Here is a 22673-nt window from a genome sequence, read left to right as displayed (position 1 = left end):
CCCGGCGCGCCTAAATTGAGGTAGGCCGGCCGCTCGCGTGGGCGGACGGGCGGGCACGTACTGGCTTAATAACCGAATTCGGGCCAATTATTCGATTTGGCACGCTGCATCGCACCTACACCGTGTTTGGCATGCATAGATGCAAATTGTAAGGTCACCCCGTGTGTGTCGGGCGCAAAAACAACTGCTTTTATCACCGCTGTGCATCTCACTGCCGCCGCTGCTGCGCTGCTGCCGCGCGGTGTTATGTCAGTTTTGCGGCTCGCAAAATTTTTATCTGCTAAACTTTGCATTCCCGAGCGATTGCGGTCCGTTCGCAATCTTTCCTTTGCGGCCCTGCGGCGCCTGTGCCACTGCATTCGAAGCCTGCACCGGAAAATATTGTTAGATTAATTTTTAACACGATTCTATATTTATTTACTGACCGTTTATAATCAAATTGTTGATATAAGTCGTCTAAAAATGTTTAAAATTCCTGGGATGTTTAACAAACCGTTTGAAAAGGGGGCGTAACCCATCGAAATTAACTGAATATTAATGAAGGAAGTGATGAAAAGGCGAGAAAGACCGGTCACATGACGCAGGCGAGTGCGCTGATTGGTTAATGGTCACGCCTACTTTTCCCGTCAAAACAAAACAGCAAGAATTCTTGGAAGCATTGAAATTTTGCGCTAAAATTGCGCATAGCTCAACAAACATCACAATTTTCACCGTCGAATTCATTGTTGCCCTTTTCTTTGCGACAAGGAAATTTTATTTGTTGAGCTAAAAGCGCAATTTCAATGCTATGTACCACGAATTTCTCTTGTTGTGTTGCGATTGAAAAAGTGGGCGTGACCAGCAAGTAGCAACCAAACAGCGCGCTCGCTTGCGTCACGTGACCGGACCTTCTCGCGCGAAAGTGCATGAGAAATGAATTCGAAGATTTCTCAAAATGTTTCCTTCGACTGGGTTTTTGGCATTAAAAACTTCTATAATTTTTTGCTACATTTTGTATGTGCGTGAAATCGAAATGTTCGGCGTTGAAACAGCTGAAGAGGGGGCGTAACCGAGGGAAAACAATATAATGCGATGCACCACGCCCCCTATGAGCGGCGAGCAGTGCTTTCTTGCCTGTCCACGCCGCCATATTGTATTCTCTCGGCTACGCCCCCCTCTTCAGCTGTTTTGACGCTGAACATTTCGGTTTCACGCACATTAAAATACCCGGTCGGATAAAACATTCATTTCCTACTGTATAGCTTTTATTTTCCCCCTGAATTGGAAGCACGATTTTGCTGCTCTCTCGGAGTCTCGGATGATGGCGGCCGCGCGCATTATACCGGCGATTACTTTGATTTTTCCGCACCACCGACCGCTCTGACGCTAATCCGTCTTATTCTTTCTGTCTGTGTGTCGGCCTGGTTGCTGCCGGTTGGCGCTGCACTAATTTGCTATCCGCGGCACGAGCGGCTGCAGTATGGATGCTGCGAATGAATATAAAAGCCGTTTATAGAAAAGCGGTTAACGTGTCGGCAGCGAGCGGAAGTAGGCTATTTGTATTTGTACACCCCGTATACCGATGTAAATCACAATATTGTGCAATTCCCGCCGCCGCTAACACCACCGACGCGACGCCGCAGTAAATTTATTTATTTTTCATTCGCAACGAGCGCGATTCGATTAAAATTAGTCCGTTTGAAAAAGCAGACTACACGTGTGTCGCTGACAAACCAATTTGGCTGCATTTTTTTTCGGCCGTGAGCGACGAGCGAGCGAGCGACGCTGCCGCGCTTAAATGCTTAATGTCGACCCCGAAGTCTCGTTCTTTGACACGTCCGCGCGTCCGCGATGCACGGAAACCCTGCATTTGACAGATTTGGGGCGTGAAATCGTCGGTTCGAAGCTGTAAATTGGCACTCTGACCGATCAGACAAATCAGTCAGTGAGCCAAAGAGCAATGGCCGCGATTCTTATGCAATTCTTAACGGTTTAAACTTTCTCGTTGTGATGTATTGCTGATCATTGGAGAGAGGAGAGAAGTGAAATATAAAGCAGGATCGAGACAATACGTTCGAAAGTCAATTTTTAAGCGAATTCGTTGAAAGAAAAGTGGGCGTGTCAGTTGAAAATGGCAGAAATGCATAAAATGTTTGTTTATTTTGAAAACTTGGTCGAAAATGTGCACTGTAAATGAAGCCAGCGAATTTTAAAAAAGGGGGCGTGGCGCGATAAAAAGATTGTCATTTGTTTCTTGTTTTCTTCTACCAGCTGATTTTGGATTTCAGCACGCCAAGAACTCAAAAGTTTACCAAATTTTCAATATTTAACAAGCTTTTAATACATTTCTGGTGTTTTTCACTGCTCCGCCCACTTTTTCCCGCGATTCTTTCAAAGAATTAACATCTGAAAACGCATGTTACTCATAATTTTCATATTTTTAAGCGAATTTAACGCTCAGTTTTTCGACCATGAGTAATTTGCGTTTTTCAGTTGTTAATTCTTTTAAAGTATTGCGCGAAGAAGTGGGCGTGGCTGCGAAAAAAAACTGGAAATGCATCAGAGGCTTGTTTATCCTGAAAATTTGGTCAAAATATGCCTGTAAGTGTAGCCTGCGATTTTTAGAAAGGGGGCGTGGCGTGATAAAAGATGAATTTATAGTGTTTTTTGTTTTTTTATCAGCTGATTTTTGTTTACGTCCCACTTTTCATGTTTTTTTAGTGAATTTAAAGTTCAAAAATTAAGTTTTTACCATTCAATTCGTTTTTCAATTGTTAATTCTTTGAAATTAAAGCAGGAAAAAGTGGGCGTGGCAGCGAAAGAAGACGGTTAATGCATTAAAGGATTGTTTAACCTGAAAACTTGGTCGAAATGACCTGTAAATGAAGCCCACCGAATTTAAAAAGAGGGCGTGGCGTCATTTTAATTGATATTCTTTTGATTCTTGTTTTGCAAATCAGCTGATTTTTGTTTTCAAGCACGCCAAAGAATTTTCTTTTTACGCCAAGAATTCAAAATATGGAATTGCTTTTTAAATACCTTTAATTTTGTTAATGAACTGAGCACATGTCATCATCATCTGTAACCAAAAATTGAGTGCATATTCTTGACCTTAAAGTGTCTTATTGGAGCCATTTTAATTCACTCCGGGCGAAAACAATCGAGTCAATCGACGTTCTCTCGCTACTCGGTTGCCGGTGGATGGAAACATTTTATTTCGACGCCAATTACAGCAGGCGGAGAGTGAACTGCTGCTGTGTACAAGACAATGCCGCTGCAGCCGAAGATAAATGACGTAGTCCACTGCTCTCACTCTGGAGGCTTGCGTGGAATCGATATCTCTTCTCTCTCTCTTCTCTCTCGCTCTCTCTCAGCGGCCTCGGCTAAATTATGTGTGAATATCAGAGAAGGAGCCAGAAATGCAAATCAGGCTCGATTTGAATAATCCACGCCTGCTCGCCCCGTCCCACGCTATTCATCACTTAATTATCCAGCGCGCGGCGGCACAGGCAACTATATATGGGAGCAAAGCGTGATCCAATCATGCCCTGAACGAAAACCGGACGAATGTGCAGCCGATAACGAACAATAACCGAACAAACGAAGCCGTACGACGATTCATCAACTTGATCGCGTTGTTGCCGAAAGGAGGACACTCGCTTTGTCCAAAACACAGACTGAAAATAACATTCTTGTCTTGAATACATTCATTTTGAAGTTTTGGCGGGAAAAGGGTTGGCGTGTCAGGGAAATGCATGAATTCTTTGATTATCCGAAGAATTTAAACCAATATGAAGCCTGTAAAAGAAAAGTGGGCGTGACACTATGTTATTTGTGTTCTTACGCGATTATGACTTGCTAAAATTTAACTTTGACGGCTGCTTAAACAAAAGAATGTCGAAATTGCAGTGAAAATAGCAGCAGCACAATGAATGTTGTTGTTTTGTTTAATAACAGCTGATAAGTAGCCCGGTAATTGGCGAATCGACCGTTAGATGGCACATCAGGCTGATGGAAATGTAACAAAATACGCAGAAATGAAATTATTAGGCCGGCACGCCTCTTTTTGACGCTTTTGATTGGCTACTGGACCGTCTCCTTGATTGGCCTCCATTATTCCGACGCCATATTGATTTCCGACTGGCGGGAAAACCAACACAGATCGCAACCCGGGCCCCGATGAGAATTACGACTGCGCAGAAGGTTTTAATTCGGTTCACGCATGCGCAGTAATGAGTTTCAGCCTCTCAGTAAGATGAAGAAGCGATCTGAACATACTGCGCATGCTTAAGATGTGCACAAGTTTACTGCGCAGCTTCAAAATGCGGGAATATTTAAACAACTATAAATTTTGACGCCATATTGACTTCTAACCGACGGGAATCAACACAGATCGTGACATGACTCCCAATGGGTCGAATTAAAAATTCAATCTGTCAGGTAAACTCAAAATTTCAACATTATTGCATCATAAAATGAAATATCGAGTTTTAAATTCAACAAATCAGCTGACGCAGGGGCAAAGCTTCAGGAGAACGACACCAAAAGGCGCTGGTGTGGTTTTTCTTCCATTTTATCACCTTAAGGGTTGTTTAGGCGCTAAAATTTGAACTCTTTTTAAGAATTTAGTGATTTAAGTTACGTTTTTAACGCAAACTCTTATCATTTTATTTGAAATTTCAGATCAAAAGGCATTATATGACCAATTAAATGCATTTCCATCGTTCATTCTTTGAACTTTTCGCGGGAAAAAGTGGGTGTGTCAGGAAAAATAACGCAGAAACGCCTAAATTGTTTATTTCACCTGAAATCTTGTACCTGTAAATGAAGTCCACGAAATTTAAAAAGGGGGCGTAGCTGTTGTGCCTTTCCTTCCATTTTCTCCTCCTAACGTGGTGTTTAGGCGCGAAAATTTAAACTTTTTTTTAAAGAATTGGTGATTTAAATTACGTTTTGGATGCATTTTATTCTAATAATCACTTTTAAGGGGAAAAAAGCTCGAAATTCGGACTGTCGAAGTTGAAACAAGAGTGTGCGGGTGACGCTTGTCGCGGACAACACGCGGCGGGCGGTCGGTCGGCAGGCGGACGAGATAAAGCCGGTCGGTCGGTCGGGGCTCTTTTGCCGCATTTCGAATCCCACAGCGATCTTCATTTACGCTGCTGCTATGCTATAACACAATCAATCCGGGGCCGCGCGGCGTTCTCCGCTGCAGCCGTAGCCGCGATATTATTGTAACAAACGTGATTCGCCCTGCTCAACACAACACACAGAACACACGCGGCGGCCCCATTATGTGAATCGCGTTTTAAAGCGACGAATTATTTCGTGACTTGCTTTGGCAATAAAAGAGAGAAGCGAGTGTGAGTGGCCGTAATGTTCTTCGCTGCAATGAATTTATTGAAAGGGCTGCTGGCTGGCTGCTGCGCTGGAGCAGTTTATGCGGCGTGCCTCGTAAACATGCGTGATTCTCATCTCGGGATTTAATGCCGCACGCGCTGCTATCTGCCTGCAAAGTGGCAGAAAATTGCTCCTTTGCCGCTCGCGCCGCCGCTGCTGCTGTTGGATATTAAATTTTTTAGTAGGTAACGCGACATAAATTCGCAGGGTTTATAATTAGTCGCGAAAATAATTCCGAAATCGACCACCGCTAAAAAGTTTATCGCATCTGACGTGAAATAATGAGCGCACGCCGCGAGCGGCGCAACTTTGCAGTAAAAGATTATCATTAATCAGGCAATGAAAGCGCGCCGACGAGTTTCAAAACTTGTTATACGGATGTATAAATTGATTAATTCGCTCGGCGGGAAAATTGTGCTCAACCTGCTCCGAAAGAGACAACTTTTTGGCACTATCAGCCGATTACTTTTGAAGGAGGATGAAATATTCTGACCACTTGAGGCTAAAAAGATTTCTTTTCGTGAAAAATCTACTTTTTACCGTAAGAATCCGGTCTACAATCCGAGAAAATCCCGTCAACAGTGGTGCCAGTGGGCGGGAGCGGCCCAGAACTAACTGACCGCGCCCCCTAATTGGCCAAAATCAGCGTCTAAATCAATTTCCAGTCTCTATCGACAGTTTAACTTTTTATTTCATCACATTTTCTATGTAAAATCCATTAATTGACTATTTTTTGTGAGTTAACCGTCTAAACATCCCAAGGACACGCCCTCTGCCACGCCCCTTTTATAATATTAAGCTTAACCCACCCCAGTAGTTCTCTTAAACCACGAAAATCCTGTTAAAACTGTTTAAAATCCCGTTTCTAGAAGAAAATCCCGTCGACAGTGGCGCCAGTGGGTGGTAGCGTCCATAAACTAACTCACCGAACCAGCTGATTGGTCAAAATCAGCCTCCAAATCAATTTCCACTCTCTAACGACCGTTAAAAATTTTATATCTAAGCATTTTCGATGAAAAATCAATTAATTGGCCCTTTTACTAGATTAAACCAGCCAAATTTACCGGGGATACGCCCTCAGCCACGCCCCTTTAATAATATTACGCTTAAAACACCCCCGTAGAGTTCTCAAACTACGATAATCATGTTTAAATATAAAAAATCCCATCGACAGTGGCGCCAGGGGGTGGTAGCGTCCCAGAACTAAGCGACCGCACTCGCTGATTGGCCGAAATCAGCGTCCAAATCCATTCCGAGCATAAATCCTCTTTAAAGACGCGAAAAGTTGTTCGAACAGAGTGCCGGGGTGCATCTCGGACCAACGACAAATTTTATTTTTTCTTCATTCCACCACTCTCTCTCTCTCTCTCACTCAGTGGGGCAAAAGTTTACTTTTCCGGCTGGCAGATTTAAAAAGTTGCGTGCACGCGAGCGAAAGTTTAACCATTTGGCCAATATTGCCCTTCTCGAAAAGATTTGTATCATATTTAAAGCGATCAATGCGCGCGCGAATATTCGCTCTGCTCTTCGCACTCTCGCGTCGGGCCAGCCAGATTATTTTTGGCCCCGCTCCAGCCTCCCTCTCCGCGTGCTGTTATTTTGCCCATTTCGCACCCAAGGCAGGCTGGCTGGTGGCGCCGCCGCGGCAAATAATAACAAATTTTAATTGGCTCGATGCATGATTTAATGCGCTGCAAAAATAATTATTATTTTCCCTCCGAACGCCGAGGTGGCAAAAAAAAATAATTATTATTACTGTGTGGATGGGGCTGTTTTTCAATTTAACAAACACCCCAGGCGGCAAAATCAACCCTTAATTAATTTTTCTGCAAGGAGAGGATTTATTGACAAAGTTAAAAATGAAAAGAAGAGCTTTAAAATTGATTAATAATTTTTTTAATTTAAAAAAATAGATTTAAATAAAAATGCAACCATTTTACCGCCAAATTTGGAAGTTAAATATTTTTTTTAAATGTTTTTCCCTTCTTTTGTACAAGAATATTATAAAAAAACGCCCAAGGATGCAAAGCCAGCCTTTGATTAATTTTTCTGGCACGGTTAAAATGAAGGGAAACAGTTTTAAAAATATTTAATCTTGTAAAAGAATTGTTAAAAATTGAAAAAAATATATTTTAATAAAAGCGCAACCCATCTACCGCCAAAATTAAAGATTAAAATATTTTTTTAAATGCAATTTCCTTATTTTGTACAAGAATATTCTAAAAAAAACGCCCTGGTGCGTGAATAAATTCCGTGTGTGTGTGTATATTGGATCAGTAATTAAACGTTGGTGCGAATTATTTGGCGGGCGATACGGTGCTCGGGGCTCGCTGCCTCCGCAGGCAGTGCCCCTGGGAGGCTGCAGCAGCTTTTTCAGAGTGCCAGATGAGCAGATTTGCCGCATCCCATAAAAATACTGCTCGCGCGCGCCGTCCTCCGTGCACGTGTAAACACTCACACACGCGCGCTCGCGCGCTCGCCGGCCGTCGACGTGTGTGCCTTTATGATCGCGTAATTTAACAACTTGGCCCGTTATTGCTTAATTATTAACGCACAGCACACGCCACGGCTCACTTTCGGCCGCCGCCGGCAATTAAACGCCTTCCCAAAATGATCGATGCGCTGAAAAAACAAACAAAATGCGAAATGCGAATACATTTGTAGGGGAGGAAAATGGTCCGAAAGACACATGTACGGACTGGGATATCTTAGGATTTTAAAATTGGTGTAAAACATTTTCCAGATAAATCCCGAGGCCATTTATCAAAGGGGTTGTTGAATTTTTTCACCAATCGCCGATTTTTGGGGTAAAACAGTGATTTTAAAAAATCACCCTGAGCTCAGGGTGTGCGCCAGGGGGCCTTAAATCTCAGGAAAGTCTTACATGAAGGTAAATTGATGTTTATGCCCATTTTCTCGCCCATTTCGGGTCCCCGGGGCCGGCGTTGCGGGCCTTCGAACTCTAAAAATGCCAAAAACCTCGTTTTTCGAACTTCAAACCCTATCTAGTCGTAGGATTTTGATCAGATCGGCTCGTAATTGGTCTAAAAATATTTCCAGATAAATTGCACAACTTTTTACCGAGAAGTTTGTTGAATTTTTGTCCCCAATCGCGAGATATGGCGACCGGAAGCCAATTTCTGGAGCTAAAAAGCGATTTTAAAAAATTCATCCTGAGCTCAGGGTGAGCGCCAGGGGGCTAGAACTCTCAGGAAAGGCTTACAGGAGGGTAAATTGATGTTTAAATCTATTTTTGGATTTTAAATTCGAACTTTGTGACCTTTAGGGTTTACATGGTAGTTTCAGTTTTTTTACCTTTCGCCCTGAATATCTCAGACCCTGAGGTCGCAAAAAATCCGCCCGAATTTTTGGTAGGTGCCTATGAAATAAGGATTCAAACGCGGGGTAGCACGGTCCTTTTGGGCCCCAGGGGCCGGAACTGGAGTCTCTCAAACTCGAAAAATGTAAAAATACCACGTTTTTCTGACTTTAAAAATTAATAGCTCCGGTTCTATGGGTTTGATTATGCTAAACTAAAAATTAAATTGATGCCCAATAAATTCTGCGTCGAACGGTATTCAAATCGACCCGATTTGTGTTTAATTTTCTTTTTAAAAATCGGTTCCATCGAATTTCGGGGGTGAAAAAAGAAAAAAATTGGTTTTTAATTTTCCAAGCATTTTCATCGACTCTTTTCCTTCATTTTCCTGTAAAAAATCATAAATTTCAACCCCTCTGACCATTAAAAAAATTAAAATTTATCTCATAACACAAACCCGGAGTGCGATGCCTTGATTGAGCGCCACTATTGGTGGTGGTAAAAGGGCATTTTCGCTGATAGCAGCGGCTGAAAAATCTGTCATGAATGTGATTAATGAATTTCGTGCATTAGGCGAGCGCCGGCCGGTCGCTTGCTTCGTTGGCTGGCTCAAAGAAAGAAAGAAAAATACACTGTTTTCGCAAGCAAGCTCAATTTTTGGCCCTGCTTTCGCTCGAATTACGCACCAGCAAATCGTCAAAGAGCTTTGACATTGAAATTGGGCGCGGCTTTTGGCCAAGGGTCGCCCGCCGGCAACTTTTTATCTCTGGCATGCAAACGAGAGAGCCGTGCGTACAGTCAAAGGACGGCAATTTGGCTGATCTCGGCCAAGCACACAGTCATATAGAGCAAAGCGGCGCGCAAAGAGCACGAATGGCGAATGGGCGTCTCCTCAAACACTAAATTAGCCATGCAGGCCGTGTCCTGAGGAAACCAAGATTTCAATGTGTGCCAATTGCTTCCTCAATCCTCAACGAGCTTCATATTTGATTCGGTTTTATTTTTATTTTCGGTGAAAGGCGGGAAAATTTTAAATGAAATTAAGTTGACAGTCCAGCGACCAATCAGAAGCGTCGAAAAAGGGGCGTGGTGACCTAATAATTTCATTCCCGCGTATTTTTGTTGCATTTCCATTAGCCTGATGTGCCATCTAACGGTCGATTCGCCAATTATCGGCGTAATCAGCTGTTAGTAAAGAAATAACAACAAAAATATTCATTAGAATGTCACGTGGATCCGGTCCCCGCTGGTTTTACACCCTATACCACGCCCCCTTTTTCAAATTCTTTCCAACAACACCTCTGTAGATTTTGTAGACAAATGAAAATCTAATTTGAATCTTGAGACTGCAGTCTGGAATCTGATTATAAGGAAAAAATACCATTGAAAGTGCGCCAGTGGGTGGTAGCGTCCCAGAACTAACTGAAACTTGCTCGCTGATTGGTCGGAATAAGCGACTAAGCTTGGAAATTGAGATGGATCTATTTTTAAGGTGACAAAATGATCTAAAATGGTGGAAATTAATGGAATTGAGTTGAATAGGGATTTTAATCCGATTTTGCTGCTTAAAATTGATTTAATTGCTAACTAAAACTTGAGAGCCATAAAATTAAAGTGTTTTGAACCTCTTTTTAATTTTTTTGGCTCTCTGAAGGGCTTGAGAAACTCGTAAAAATTATTCTGACCGATTTTTTGCTCTGAATTTCATTAACTGAAGCTTGAGAAACCGTTAATTTGTCTAAAACTGTCTGAACAAAGGGTTAAAAATCCCTTGGCCTCAAAATTACTCCCCTAAACTCCTTTTTAAAAATCTATAGCCCTTTCTTTAGCCTAATGAACCGTTTCAACCTCTGTAAAATAAGTTTTTCCGCTCGCAAATAATTTTTTTTAAGTCGATCCGAGGGTGATTTCATAAAGAACCAGATTTTTTACGTCTTGTCACAATCTAGATGGTTGAATGTAGTGTTCTCGGCTGGCTACACCTTTAACGCAGTCTAAAACTGCCGGTCCTGTTCATAAAAGCAGTTTTTATGTCGCGGGTGGAGAAAAGGGGCCGCGCGCGCATACATAATTCAAACACACGCAGAAAGGTGTAAAGCAGCTTGAGGGAAATTAAAAAAAAAGGTGTTGCTCAGCAGAGACTTAGGAAAAATAATAATAGAAAGAAGAAGAAGGGGAGCAGAGCGAGCGAGCGAGCGAGTGAGTGAGAGAGAATCGGCGGATTTCGGCTTGTTCTTGAATTAGCAGCGAAGAGAGAGAAAGAAAGAATATTCGGGTTGTGTGAGTGTGTATTTTCGACTAGGGAAAGTAAAGCAGCGTGGTAGTAGGAGCGTGTGCCGGCACGGCGGCGGCGGCAGCGGCGGGTTCGGGTTCTCGGCGGCAGCGGCGGCGGCGGGTGGTGGTGGTGGTGGGGCCGCGCCACCGGGGTAGGAGGAGAGAGACGGACGGACGGGGGAATCTCCTCCAGCGATTGTGCAGCGGCATTTTTCAGACACTGCAGTGGCCGGACGGAGCAGTGCGAGCAAGACGGGGAGAGTGGCGTGCGTCAGGGTCGGTGCTTCGATGATGATGATTATCAAGTAAGCGCGGGGCGCGAGTGCGTAAATGTGATGCTGCTGCTTCGAGGAGGCCGTGGCACACCCCCGGCGGCAGCGGCGGACAGGCAGCAGCAGCACCCCGAGGTGTGATATGGTGCAGGTTGATCGTCGTCGACACGGTAGTGCGGAGCAGTTGTCCACTTCCTTCGAGTGCTGATCGGCGGCGCCACAATGTTGGATATATTCCGCGGTCTCAAGAACCTTATCAAGGTCAGTCATATCCACATCGATTCGTCCATATTCCGCCTGCACTACAGCATCACCGTGATGATCCTGCTGGCCTTCAGCTTGATTGTCACCACTAGACAGTACGTGGGCAATCCCATCGATTGCATCCACACCAAGGATATACCCGAGGATGTTCTCAACACCTTCTGCTGGATCCACTCGACCTACACCATTCCGTCGGCCTTCCTCAAGATCGTCGGCGAGGAGGTGCCCTATCCGGGCGTCGACAACTCCAGGACCACCTCGCCGTCCGACCGAAAGTACACCAAGTACTACCAGTGGGTCTGCTTCTGTCTGTTCTTCCAGGTGAGCCTCCTCCACCACCTTTTTCCTCCGAAAACGCGACAAACGAAACCGCACAGTTGTATTTATACGATTGCTGTCAAAATTCCACGACGCCGCATCCCAGCCAGCGTTTCTCTTGTCACAAAGTTCGAGAAATGTGGTACAAACGGAAACGATTGGATTTTTTTAGATCAAAGCAGACGGGAAACCGTCAGGGGGTAGAAAAATCTCTTTTTTGCTAGGGTAAAATTATTTCCGGGATGAAAATTAAACGAAAAATGTTTCTGTAGCGAAAATCAAGGCTTCGAAGCTAATTTTATAGTCTTAAAAGTAAATTTTCTTTGCCAGAATTTCATCAACCATTAAAAGAAGTCAAAATTGCCGTCTTTAGACCTTGGAAACAATTTACCAATTGATTTTTGAGTCTTCAATTCGATTTGGTTTATTTCTCCAAAATGCCAGTACATGAACCGATCCCTTAGAATTAATTTGAAGCCAAAATTGACCTAATTAGCCGTGTAAATTTTTGAGAAAAGTGTCTCCAAAAGTGTCTCCTTACTTGAAATCCTGTTTTATTTCACAACGAAGAGCTCCCTGAAAGGTTTTACACGCTTTTTGGACAGATCTCGACGAGAGGAATCGAAATCTGCTAAGAAAATGTGGTCAAGCGCTGGAAATTTTGAATTTTTACTGTAAAAAAAATCATTTTAACACTATAAAAATCAGGAAAATAAAATTAGGGATAAATTAGGCATTTTTAGTGTCAGCGAACAACCCGATGAAACTCGTGAATAAAATAGAAGCAAAATTTAACCCTTGCCACACTGAAAAAAATTATTTATTTATTTATTTCAAGGTTTTCCGGCCGTTAAAAAATTTAAATATTCGCGGTCTCCGTCTTATTTAATTTGTTATCCATTTTTCCGCCTAAAATTTCTTTCTCGAGATGATTAACACTGCAATAGAAACCAAAGAGAAGAACTTTTCTCCTCGGCAATCTCGGCAGAGGCACAAAATTGGTTTCGCCTGCTCTCCGAATGCCGCGATGCTCACACACATGGCGTATTTTTCGATTTGGCGCCGCGCGGCGTCTCCAATTTCCTAAAAACAATCTTGTTGGTGTTGTTGTTTCACCAGCGATAGATATTATTGCATTCGACGCAGCAGAAAGTGATTTTCTTTCCTTCCTTCCTTCCTTTCCACCACCACTTACCAGAGAATAAATCTGCCGCATTAATTACGCGAAGCTAGCGGCCATTTTTAATAAAAAAAACAAGCGCGCAAAATTTGAAACTGGAAAATTTTGAACAAAAAGCAGGTGGAATTTTGTTGCGACGAGTTCATTTGGCGTTGTTATTAAGCATTCCAATGCGGAAGGCCGTTGGAAACATGCGCCTTAAGGTCTGCGTTGCGTGCGCTGCGGAAAGCAGGCCGCTGTCCAAATTTAATAATCCGCGCGCGCCTGCGAGACCGATTTCATTCCGCTTCTAATTCTTTGTTATTCAATTACTGCACCAGCGGCTGGCTGCTCGCTTCCTCTTTTCTGAATTTAATATATATCTATTTGCTGCGCCGCGGCGGCGGCTGCCGGGGCGAAGATAAAACTACGCGCGGCGAATCCATCTTTGTTGTATCAGCGAGCGGCCGCCTTTCAGCCGCGCCACAAAGGCCGGTCGGTGTTTGTTCAAAAAGCTGTGAAATGCCGTCTCTCAAAGCTTACTTAGAGACGCACCTCCTGTTCTTTTCACTTTTCATCTGGTTTTGTGCCTTCAATGTGTTTTTTACGCCGCTAGATTTTCGTAAAAACGCGGCTTTGATGTTAACTGTCCATTTTTTTTGGCAAATATTCAATATTTTCATTCAATTTCAAAAATTTTAAATTGTTTGTCAGAGTTTCAGTATTTTTTGGCAACAAAATGTTCTTAATTTGAAACCTATCCAAGCTGGCTAGGTGGCATTTCCAAAAAAAAACTCTGGTCATGATGAAATAATATTTTAAAAAATTGAGTTTTTCCTAAGTTTTGGCTTTAAAAAATCGCAGTAATTCGAAAAATGGTCAGATTTTGAAAAACCGAATATGGAAGAACGTGCCCCACCAAGGGGCATCGATTGGTGCCAAAATTACCGCCAATATGGGCCCCGAAATCCAAAATTTTGTATCATTTTTAATAAATAAATAGCTAATATTAAAAACAACTGATCTCTGCTGAGATTTCAACACAAATTATTGACGGGTTGTCCCTGAGAAACAGTCAGCGAGTGGAAAAGTGATCGGCAGCGTTGGAAAAATACCGAAAACTGGCCCCGGGACCGATTTCAGGGTGGGGTACCCTGGAAAAGGTCATCAGGGTAATTCAGGTGATAGGGCTTGGCGAGACCTTTCGTTTAAGACCTTGTGAATTAAAATCCATCAATCCGTTGAATTTTTGGAAAAATTTTAATTTTTCCAAAATTCAGACCTTTAAAAAATCGCAATAATTCGAAAAATGGTCCGATTTTGAAAAACCGAACAGGGGCGGATGTGCCCTACCGAAGGGCATCGACTGGTGCCAAAATCACCGCCCTCCGGCACACAAGGCCCAGACTGGGCCCTGAAAACCAAAATTTTGTAATGTCCACAACACGTTTTTTCACCTTTAAAAATAAATATCTCGGCTCCTATGGGTCATAGAGTAAAAAACCAATGTTCGTTAGACTCGCTGCAAAATATCGCATCGAATGGACACAAAAGCGGCCTCCTCCGCCCCCAAAATCTTTACAAAAAGCCTAAAGAGCAAGGAATAAATGTTGAATTTTCTTTGGAAATGAGTTTAAAACTATCTAAAACTATCATTTCCGATCCTTAATGAATTAAAAAGGCAATTTACTAATTTTCATGTAAAAAAATCCGCCCTCTTTCACGCCGCAGGCGGCAAGATCAATTACAGCTCAGCTCGTGTTGGGTGGAAAGGCTGGAAAATCAACCCTTGTTTGTGTTTGCCGTGTCAATATTGTCGATAATAACGCGCGCGCTTCTCACCTGCTTTATCTGGCGTCCCGGCGATAAGAATTTATTTTAATAAACGCGCGAGCTTGCCTGCTTGGCGTGCACGCTTCTTTGGCAATTGCCAGCGACAAGCGGAGGTGAAAAATAGCCGTGCATCGATTTGTGCAATCGATCGATAGTTCTCAATTGGGCGTGAGTGGCCGCGAGCACGCCCGCCGTCGACGCAAATGATGTTGATGAGGAAATAATGAATTATTAACTAACTAAGAAAGGTCAAATAACAGGCAGCGCCGCGTGCGTGGCTGCATAAATACACACAGCAGCGCACATTATCACCCGAGAAATCTCTACTCGGATGAAAAATGAATGAAAGCGGCTCAATTAACTCGCGTTTACTTTTAATACACTTAGCAACGCTCTCGTGGAGTAAATTAATTGCCTCTCACCAAGATTGACATGCTCAATTGTTTTTGTCCAATCGATAGTTTATTTTCGAATTAATTAAGCTGACATATTGTCGGTCTGGAATTTATTAAAAACAATTAAATGAGTTTTTTGGTGTTTATCGGGCTGTTAAAAATTATTAGTCTTGAGGAAATTCTTTTGAACATCACAGAATCCACATTTTTCAAATTTTCCCGGACTTAAATCGATGCCACGCCTCTTTTAAAAATTTTATAAGCTATTAAATCATTCAAATAATCATTTTTAACAAATTAGTCATTTAAAATGTTCCTTTATAGCCTGGAATCCATACAAAATCAAATTCTTTTACAAAATTTTAAATATTCCCGCTCTTTTTGATGCCACGCCCCTTTTAAATTACGTGGGCTTCATTTAAAATAAAAAAACCTGTTAAAAAAGTATAAAAGACACGATATTTTTTAAAAAATTAGACTAATAATTTAAAATCAATTTAAAAAATAATTAAATTCCTTTTTTAGTATCAATATTTTTGGCGAAAATTCCCCAATTGCATAAACCCTAAGTGTTCGAAGCCGCCAATTAACAGATGGTGCCACCGTAGACTTTCGATTTTAAGGCACTTCCGCTGCGATTTCAGACTCAATCTATAGCTACTGTGCATTCTTCAATTAATTTGCTATTTTTTGACGTGCTGAAAACCAAAATCGGTTCAGCCAATCGCCGTAAATTCGTGAAAAACTATTTTTGAAATAAAAAAATCTTTTCCAACGTTTCTACGGCGAATGGCTGAACCGATTTTGGTTTTCAGCACGTCAAAAAAGCAAATTAATTAAAAAAAAAATAGCAAAATAGCTAGATTGAGTCTGAAATCGCAGCGGAAATTCCTTAAAACCGCTTAAAAATTTTTTTTTAAGAATGTCCGTGGTTGCGCCATCTGTTGGCGGCTTCAATAACTAAGGGTTTATGCAACTGGTCAATTTGTTTTTTATTTGAAACCCATCCGAGATGGCTAGGCGGCATTACCGGGAAAATCTCGGGTCATGGTGAAATAATTTTTATAATTTTTCTAAAATTTGAACATTAAAAAATTCGCAATAATTCGAAAACTGGCTTGATTTTGAAAAACCGCACACGGGAGAACGCGCCCAACCGAGGGGCATCAACTGGTGCAGAAATCACCGCCCCCGGGCCCACAGGGCCCCGGCTGGACCCCGAAAACCTAATTTTTGTAATGTCCACTACACGTTTTTTTACGTTAAAAAATTAATAACTCGGCTCTTACTCCTATTAGTCTTTTATTTAGCATTTTTGAGAGCTGTAAAATCATTCAATGAATCATTTTGAACAGATTTTCTAGAGAAATTAACAAAATTATCATTCAAAATGTTCCTTTTTGGTCTGGAATACACCAAAAATCTATTTAATTTACTAAATTTAAAATATTTCCGCTCTTTTCAATGCCAAGCCCCTTTTAAAAACGTGGGCTTAATTTAAAGTTAAAAAAATCCGGTTAACAATGTATCTGAGACACGTTTTTCTTCAAATTAAAAGTAATTTAGACAAAATTTACTCGTTTTTAATGGTTTCCAGATTATAAAATTGATTAAAAACAATAAAATGAGTCCTTATGGTATTTCTCGGACATTAAAAAATTATTTTTACTTGCAGAAAATCTATAAAACCACATTTTTCAAAGTTTCCCGCACTTAAATCGACGCCACGCCTCTTTTAAGATGGAAGATTATCCTCATTAACTAAAAAAACAATCGTTTTCAACGATTTTTACAGAAAAATGGCGGTCTGACAGAAAAACAAACAAATCAATCATTTAAAATGCTCCATTTTGGCCTGGAATTCCTCAAAAATCTATTTAATGTCACGCCCCTTTTAAAAGCGCGGGCTTAATTTAAAAATTAAAAATCCCAATTAACAATGTACATACTAAGAGACACGTTTCTCGTCTAATTAAAAGTAATTTAGAGAGACTTGAAACGTTTTGTGGGAAGGAGTCTTGAAGTCAGACGTGCTGACAAAGCAGAGATAGCATCAGTCTGCTGCATGGCCGCCCGAGGAAGGAAAAAAGTGCCAGCAAAACATGGAAATGCACGGGATAGAGAGAGACAAGGCACTTACTTACATCCTCCAGTTTGAAAATCGTAAATTAATCTCGGCGCAGCGCCATTGTGGCTGCATATCGCCGCGCTTTTGACCCAATTACGCGCTCAAGGGGGTGCGATGGAAAAATTACAGCCCGCCCGGCGCGAGACAAAAGAAAAGAAAGCTTCGATCGGCCGCCGGTATGTGACACGACGTGTGATTTCTTTCACAAATCGGCCGGGCGCTCAGGGGGTGGAAAATCAGGCTGCGATCCAAATCAGCCCCTCTGCTCTCCGGCTCACTCACCCTCTCTCTCTCTCGGCCGCTTTTATATAATATTGATTTTCCAAAACGCAGTTGTATAAATCTCGGCCCCTTAAATCGATTTATGGCCGGCAATATTTTACCAGCCATAATCTGAGTAAAGAACGCGCCTCTTTCTTAAGCAATGCCCCCGGCGGGCGCGCGGATAAAAAATTTAAAAGAGTTATAGATACGCCGCGCGCGCAAAGCGTACAAAGGAATGGCGGCCGATTCTCGGGATTCTCGATTCTCGGACCGTATCAATTGTGCAGGCTCCATTAATTACTGTTTCGCTCTATTTAACCTGCGCCAGGAAATGCCACTCGCCGGCTGTCACCGTCAAACGGTCCGCTGCCTTCTTTTTTGCCCATCCCGAGCGTCTCAAATCGATTTCCGACCCGCAAAGATGGCTGCTAACGAAAAATTGACATTTTTGACGGCCTTTGTAAATCATTCGCTTATGGGAAGACGCTCGCAGACGCCATTTTGGACCATGATTTGCGTCAGAAATATTTTAAGATGAATTAAATCCATTTTTAACTCGAGTTGTAACCTAGAAATTCGGATTAAATCATAATTTTGGCCATTTTTGAAAAGACCTGACGCTATTTGGCGCCATTTTTAACGGTCCTGCGCACAGAGAAATGATTTGTAGCCCTTTTATATGAAATTAGAACTTTTTTATTCGATAATTTCAACGGGGGCCGGGTTCATGCGACGCGCAGATATGGCGTCTGATAGAGTACGGCGGGAAATTTGATTGTTTTTGTATTTATTAACAGCTGATTAGCCCAGAAATTGGCGAATCAACTGTTAGATGGCGCATCAGGCTGATGGAAATGTAACAAAAAACGCGGAAATGAAATTATTAGTTCGGCACGCCCCTTTTTCAACGCTTCTGATTGGCTGCTAGACTGTCTCCTGATATGCCTCCAATATTTCGATGCCATATTGAAATCTGACTGGCGGGAACCAACTCAGATCGCAAACTTGACCCCCCGGTGGGAATTTTGACTGCGCAGAAGGTTTTGATTTGGTTCACGCATGCGCAGAAATGAGTTCCAGTCTCTAAGTAAGATGGATAAGCGATCTAAACATACTGCGCATGCTTGAGATGCGCACAAGTTTACTGCGCAGCTTCAAAATGGACGAAATTTCAAACAACTATAAACATGTTAATTTAAGCACCTTTAAAGCCATTATTTCGACGCCATATTGACTTCTGGCCAGTGGAAACCAACACAGATCGCATTCTGGACCCTGGCGGTTAATTTTTAAATTATTCCTGCTTTCAATTCGACTACAAGACGCCATATTGGACATTAACAAACTTGAAGAAGATGAAAAATCAACCATTTATGCAATTTCCCAGTTTTCCCGCCAAATAATTGGATTATATAAATTCTCACGAGTGAGACGCTTCTCGACACCATTTTTAATATACATTCCCAGTCAGAAACGTATGTAATCCAGTTTTCTGTATAATTAGATCATATTCAGACGCCATTTTGAAGCTGGCGGTTTGTTAATGTAATGAATTTTTAATCAGCAATTTGAGCGTCGGCGCGCAACAAATTTATTAAATAATCCGCAATGAAAATTACACGGGTGGCGGTATGGCCGGGAGCAAATTAAAGTGACAACCCCCTGCGGACGCAGAGTGCACGGGCGCGCATCGAGAGAGGGAGAGAGAGGGAGAATTGCATCAGCCGCGAGTTTGCAGCGTTATCGCGCGCCGGCTGGAAAAAAGCGCCGCTTTTTGCCGCACAAAGGGAATTTGTATAATTTATACGCGCGGCCAGATAATTTAGCGAACAATAACGAATGGAGAGCAATATCGCCATTGTGCAGCTGGCGGTCTCTCTCCTCTCTCTGGCAGATAGCGTTCGTTCGTTCGTTTGTAACAAATAATTGGGCGTCGAGGTGGGCTAATATGTAGGACGAGAGAGAGAAAAAAAGGCGTCGGATGGATAATTCGAACGAGCGGCCGCAAATACGAAAAGGCGGAGCAGCAAAGAAACGACCTTTGCCTGCACGCTCGGACCGGCGGGGGTGCAATTCGGCACCCCTTATTCCTTGCAGCGAGGGTGCGCGAGGATGATGCCAGAAGCAATTTGGTACACGCAGCCAAGGCAAATGTTGTACGCAGTGGAAAGAGCATGTATTCAGAATGCCGTCGAGAAGAGAGACAAAAAAAATGTAAGCAGCCAAGCGGCGTGGCATTATTATTATATTGCAGATTCGAAATAAGGCATCTGTGCTTTTCTTTAGTGCCGTTTTATGGTCGCGCGATATTTATACAGAAGAAAGAAAGAAAGAAAGACACATATGCAATCTGCGCGAGCAGGAATTAAAGTGGGCGAAAATAAAAGGCTGCTGCTGCGACATCGATTCCTCTCTCGGCGGCCCTGTGTGACGGACGATTTCTCATTTTTGGCATTCGACTCGCTCTCCCTTCCTCGCCGCAGATAGATATTATTTTCGCTCGTCATGCAACCATAAAGCCACCACCGAGTTTTGCTACAATTTTTAGTTTTCAACGGCAAAAAGTCTGCCGTCAAATTTATAAGTTCTATAACAAGGCCGAGCAAACCGATTTATTGATTTTTCAACGTCGAATAAAGTTTTGAAATTCGTTGCTTTTTATCGTGCCACGCCCATTTTAATTTCACGCAAAAATCTCGGGATAAAAACCTGGTTGCGATCTGTGTTTATTCCTTCCGGTCAGAAGTCAATATGGCGTCAAAACGGAGGCTTTCAAGGTGCTTCAATTAACTCTTTTATAGTTGTTTGAATTTACGCCCATTTTGAAGCTGCGCAGTAAACTTGTGCGCATCTTAAGCATGCGCAGTAGGTTCAGATCGCTTCTTCATCTCACAGAGAGGCTGAAACTCATTACTGCGCATGCGTGAACCAAATCAAAACCTTCTGCGCAGTCGCAATTCCCACTGGGGGTCCGGATTGCGATCTGTGTTGGTTCCCGCCAGTCAGAATTCAATATGGCGTCGAAATAATGGAGGCCATCTGAAGACAGTAAAGCGGTGAATCAGAAGCGTCGAAAAAAGGGGCGTGCCGACCTAATAATTTCATTCCCGCCTATTTTGTTGCATTTCATTCGGCCTGATGCGCCATCTAACGGTCGAATCGCCAATTACCGATCTAACCAGCTGTTTGTAAAGAAATAACAACAAAAATATTCATTGTGCTCGAGGTATTTTCATTTCATTTTACCTTTTTTGTAACTTTCCCACCGCACCCCTGACACACCCCCTCATTTAACACCATTCGCGACATAATTTAAATGAAGGAAAATATGCTTATTTCATGTATATTTCCGCGTTTTTAGAGACACGCCCACCTCTTCCCGCCAATTTGAATGCACCACAAGACGTACGCTAATGCGGCTGCGAATTCATCACTGTCGGTTATTTCAAATGAATTTCCTGACGCGTTGCAATATCTGCTTCTCGTCCATTGTGATCCGTGTATGTGCTGGATGCTGGAGCACAACAACAAAACCTAATCATTTTAACCCTTTTCTGTTGCTGCTACTGCTCGGAGCCGAATATAAAAATTCGCGCATCAAACCAACTTTCTTCTCCCTTTCTCCGTGCAGCGGGCCATTCTTCTGCACCCTCCGCCCCCTGCCTCTCCACCGCTTTAGAATTGCCAAGCATCTTCTTCTTTATCTGCGTGGCGGCGGCTTTTATTTGCCTAAAAATATATAAAAGGCCATTCTTTATATTGCGTGCCAGCAGATATACACACACACACACAGAGAAAAAATTCACAAAGAAAGAAAGAAAGAAAGAAAGAGAGGTCTCGCTGCTTTTTCTGTATACAGATTGGTTCTGCTTATAAAGATCAGTCGCGGGGCGGCCGGCTCCGGCTCCGAGAAGAGAGAAAAGCCCGCTGGAGGCTGGATAAAGATGCGGAAGGCAAAACAAAGGCGGAGACCGCACAATAAATGACGATAATAGCGGAGAAAGGAAGAAGAAAAGACGAGAGAGAGAGAGAGAGCACACGCTCGGCTTATTTAAAATGCGTCAGGTGATTCCATTTCGAGCGGGTGCGCGCGCGCGCCTAATTTTCTCCGATGCCAACGAGCGGTGCGCCCTTTATATTCCTCCGTTTTATTTTTCTAATGAAAAGCGGCAGATAATGAAAATGCAGCAGCTCGTATCTAGGTCACGCAGAGAGAATAAGCGCAGCGGGGGACGATTATTATTTGGCCCCGACTCGATGTGACCAATATTTGATTTTCTTTTGTACAGTTTAAAAGACGCTCCTTTCCCTACACTCCATTCGGTTCCCGCCATTTTTTGTTGTTTCTACGAATTTGTCAAAATTCTTAACTAATTCCCGCGTATGTTCCGACCAAGCAGCCATTTTTATTAAATTCCCGCCTTCAGTGAGGAGATTCAACAGAGTTCATGGCCCAGTTGCATGGAATTTTGTGACCAAAATTTGACATTTTTCGTAGAATTCAATGTATGCTCCTTTCCTTACACTCCGTTTTAATCGTTCTTGCCATTTTTCTTGTTTCTACGGATATTTTTGCTAATTTTTCACATTTCCCGCGAAAGCTACGACCATTTTTTAAAATTCCCGTCTTTTTAAAAAGGATTCAGCCGAGTTCGGCCATCATTTCCCCAATTTTGTGATTTAAATCGTAGAATTCAATCTATGCTCCTTTCCTTACACTCCAATTTAATCGTTTCCGCCATTTTTTCTTCGGTTTTGATATTCCCAACGGATTTGTTTGCTAATTTTTAAAAATTCGTATCAAATTTCCGCGATTATTACGATCAAGCAGCCATTTTTACAAAATTCCCGCCTTTATTGAGGGGATTCGCCCGCAAGTTGAGCCAAACTTTCCCCATTTGCATGGAATTAGCGCCGATAAACGATCCGGATTCGCCTCCCCTGCTGCGCTACCAACTTTTAGGGATGAATTATTCAGCACAACATCTATTTCGGGAACGCAGCAGAAGCGTCGGCGGCGAAAAATGAACAGTCTTTTGTCTCTGTTTCCCGAATGTTTGTTTACGGA

At 42.5% G+C, this 22673-nt stretch overlaps 1 protein-coding gene across 7 annotated transcripts in view; it reads left to right on the top strand.

Annotated features, from left to right (window-relative positions):
• Positions 1 to 22673, top strand: part of shakB (shaking B) — a 139086-nt gene that overhangs the window by 46834 nt on the left and 69579 nt on the right. The window contains exon 1 of one of the 7 annotated variants that reach the window (XM_065476872.1): positions 11115 to 11829. The exons of the other annotated variants lie outside the window; for them this stretch is intronic. Coding sequence (XP_065332944.1) covers positions 11467 to 11829 — 363 coding nt within the window. The 5' untranslated portion in view covers positions 11115 to 11466. Of the gene's footprint in view, positions 1 to 11114; positions 11830 to 22673 lie in introns of those variants that run through there. 7 annotated transcript variants of the gene reach the window in all.

The sequence above is a fragment of the Cloeon dipterum genome, chromosome 1, assembly GCF_949628265.1.
Source record: "Cloeon dipterum chromosome 1, ieCloDipt1.1, whole genome shotgun sequence".
Classification (NCBI taxonomy): Eukaryota; Metazoa; Arthropoda; class Insecta; order Ephemeroptera; family Baetidae; genus Cloeon; species Cloeon dipterum.
The sequence above is the reverse complement of the archived record's forward strand: the minus strand, read 5'-3'. Positions and strand labels throughout refer to the sequence as shown.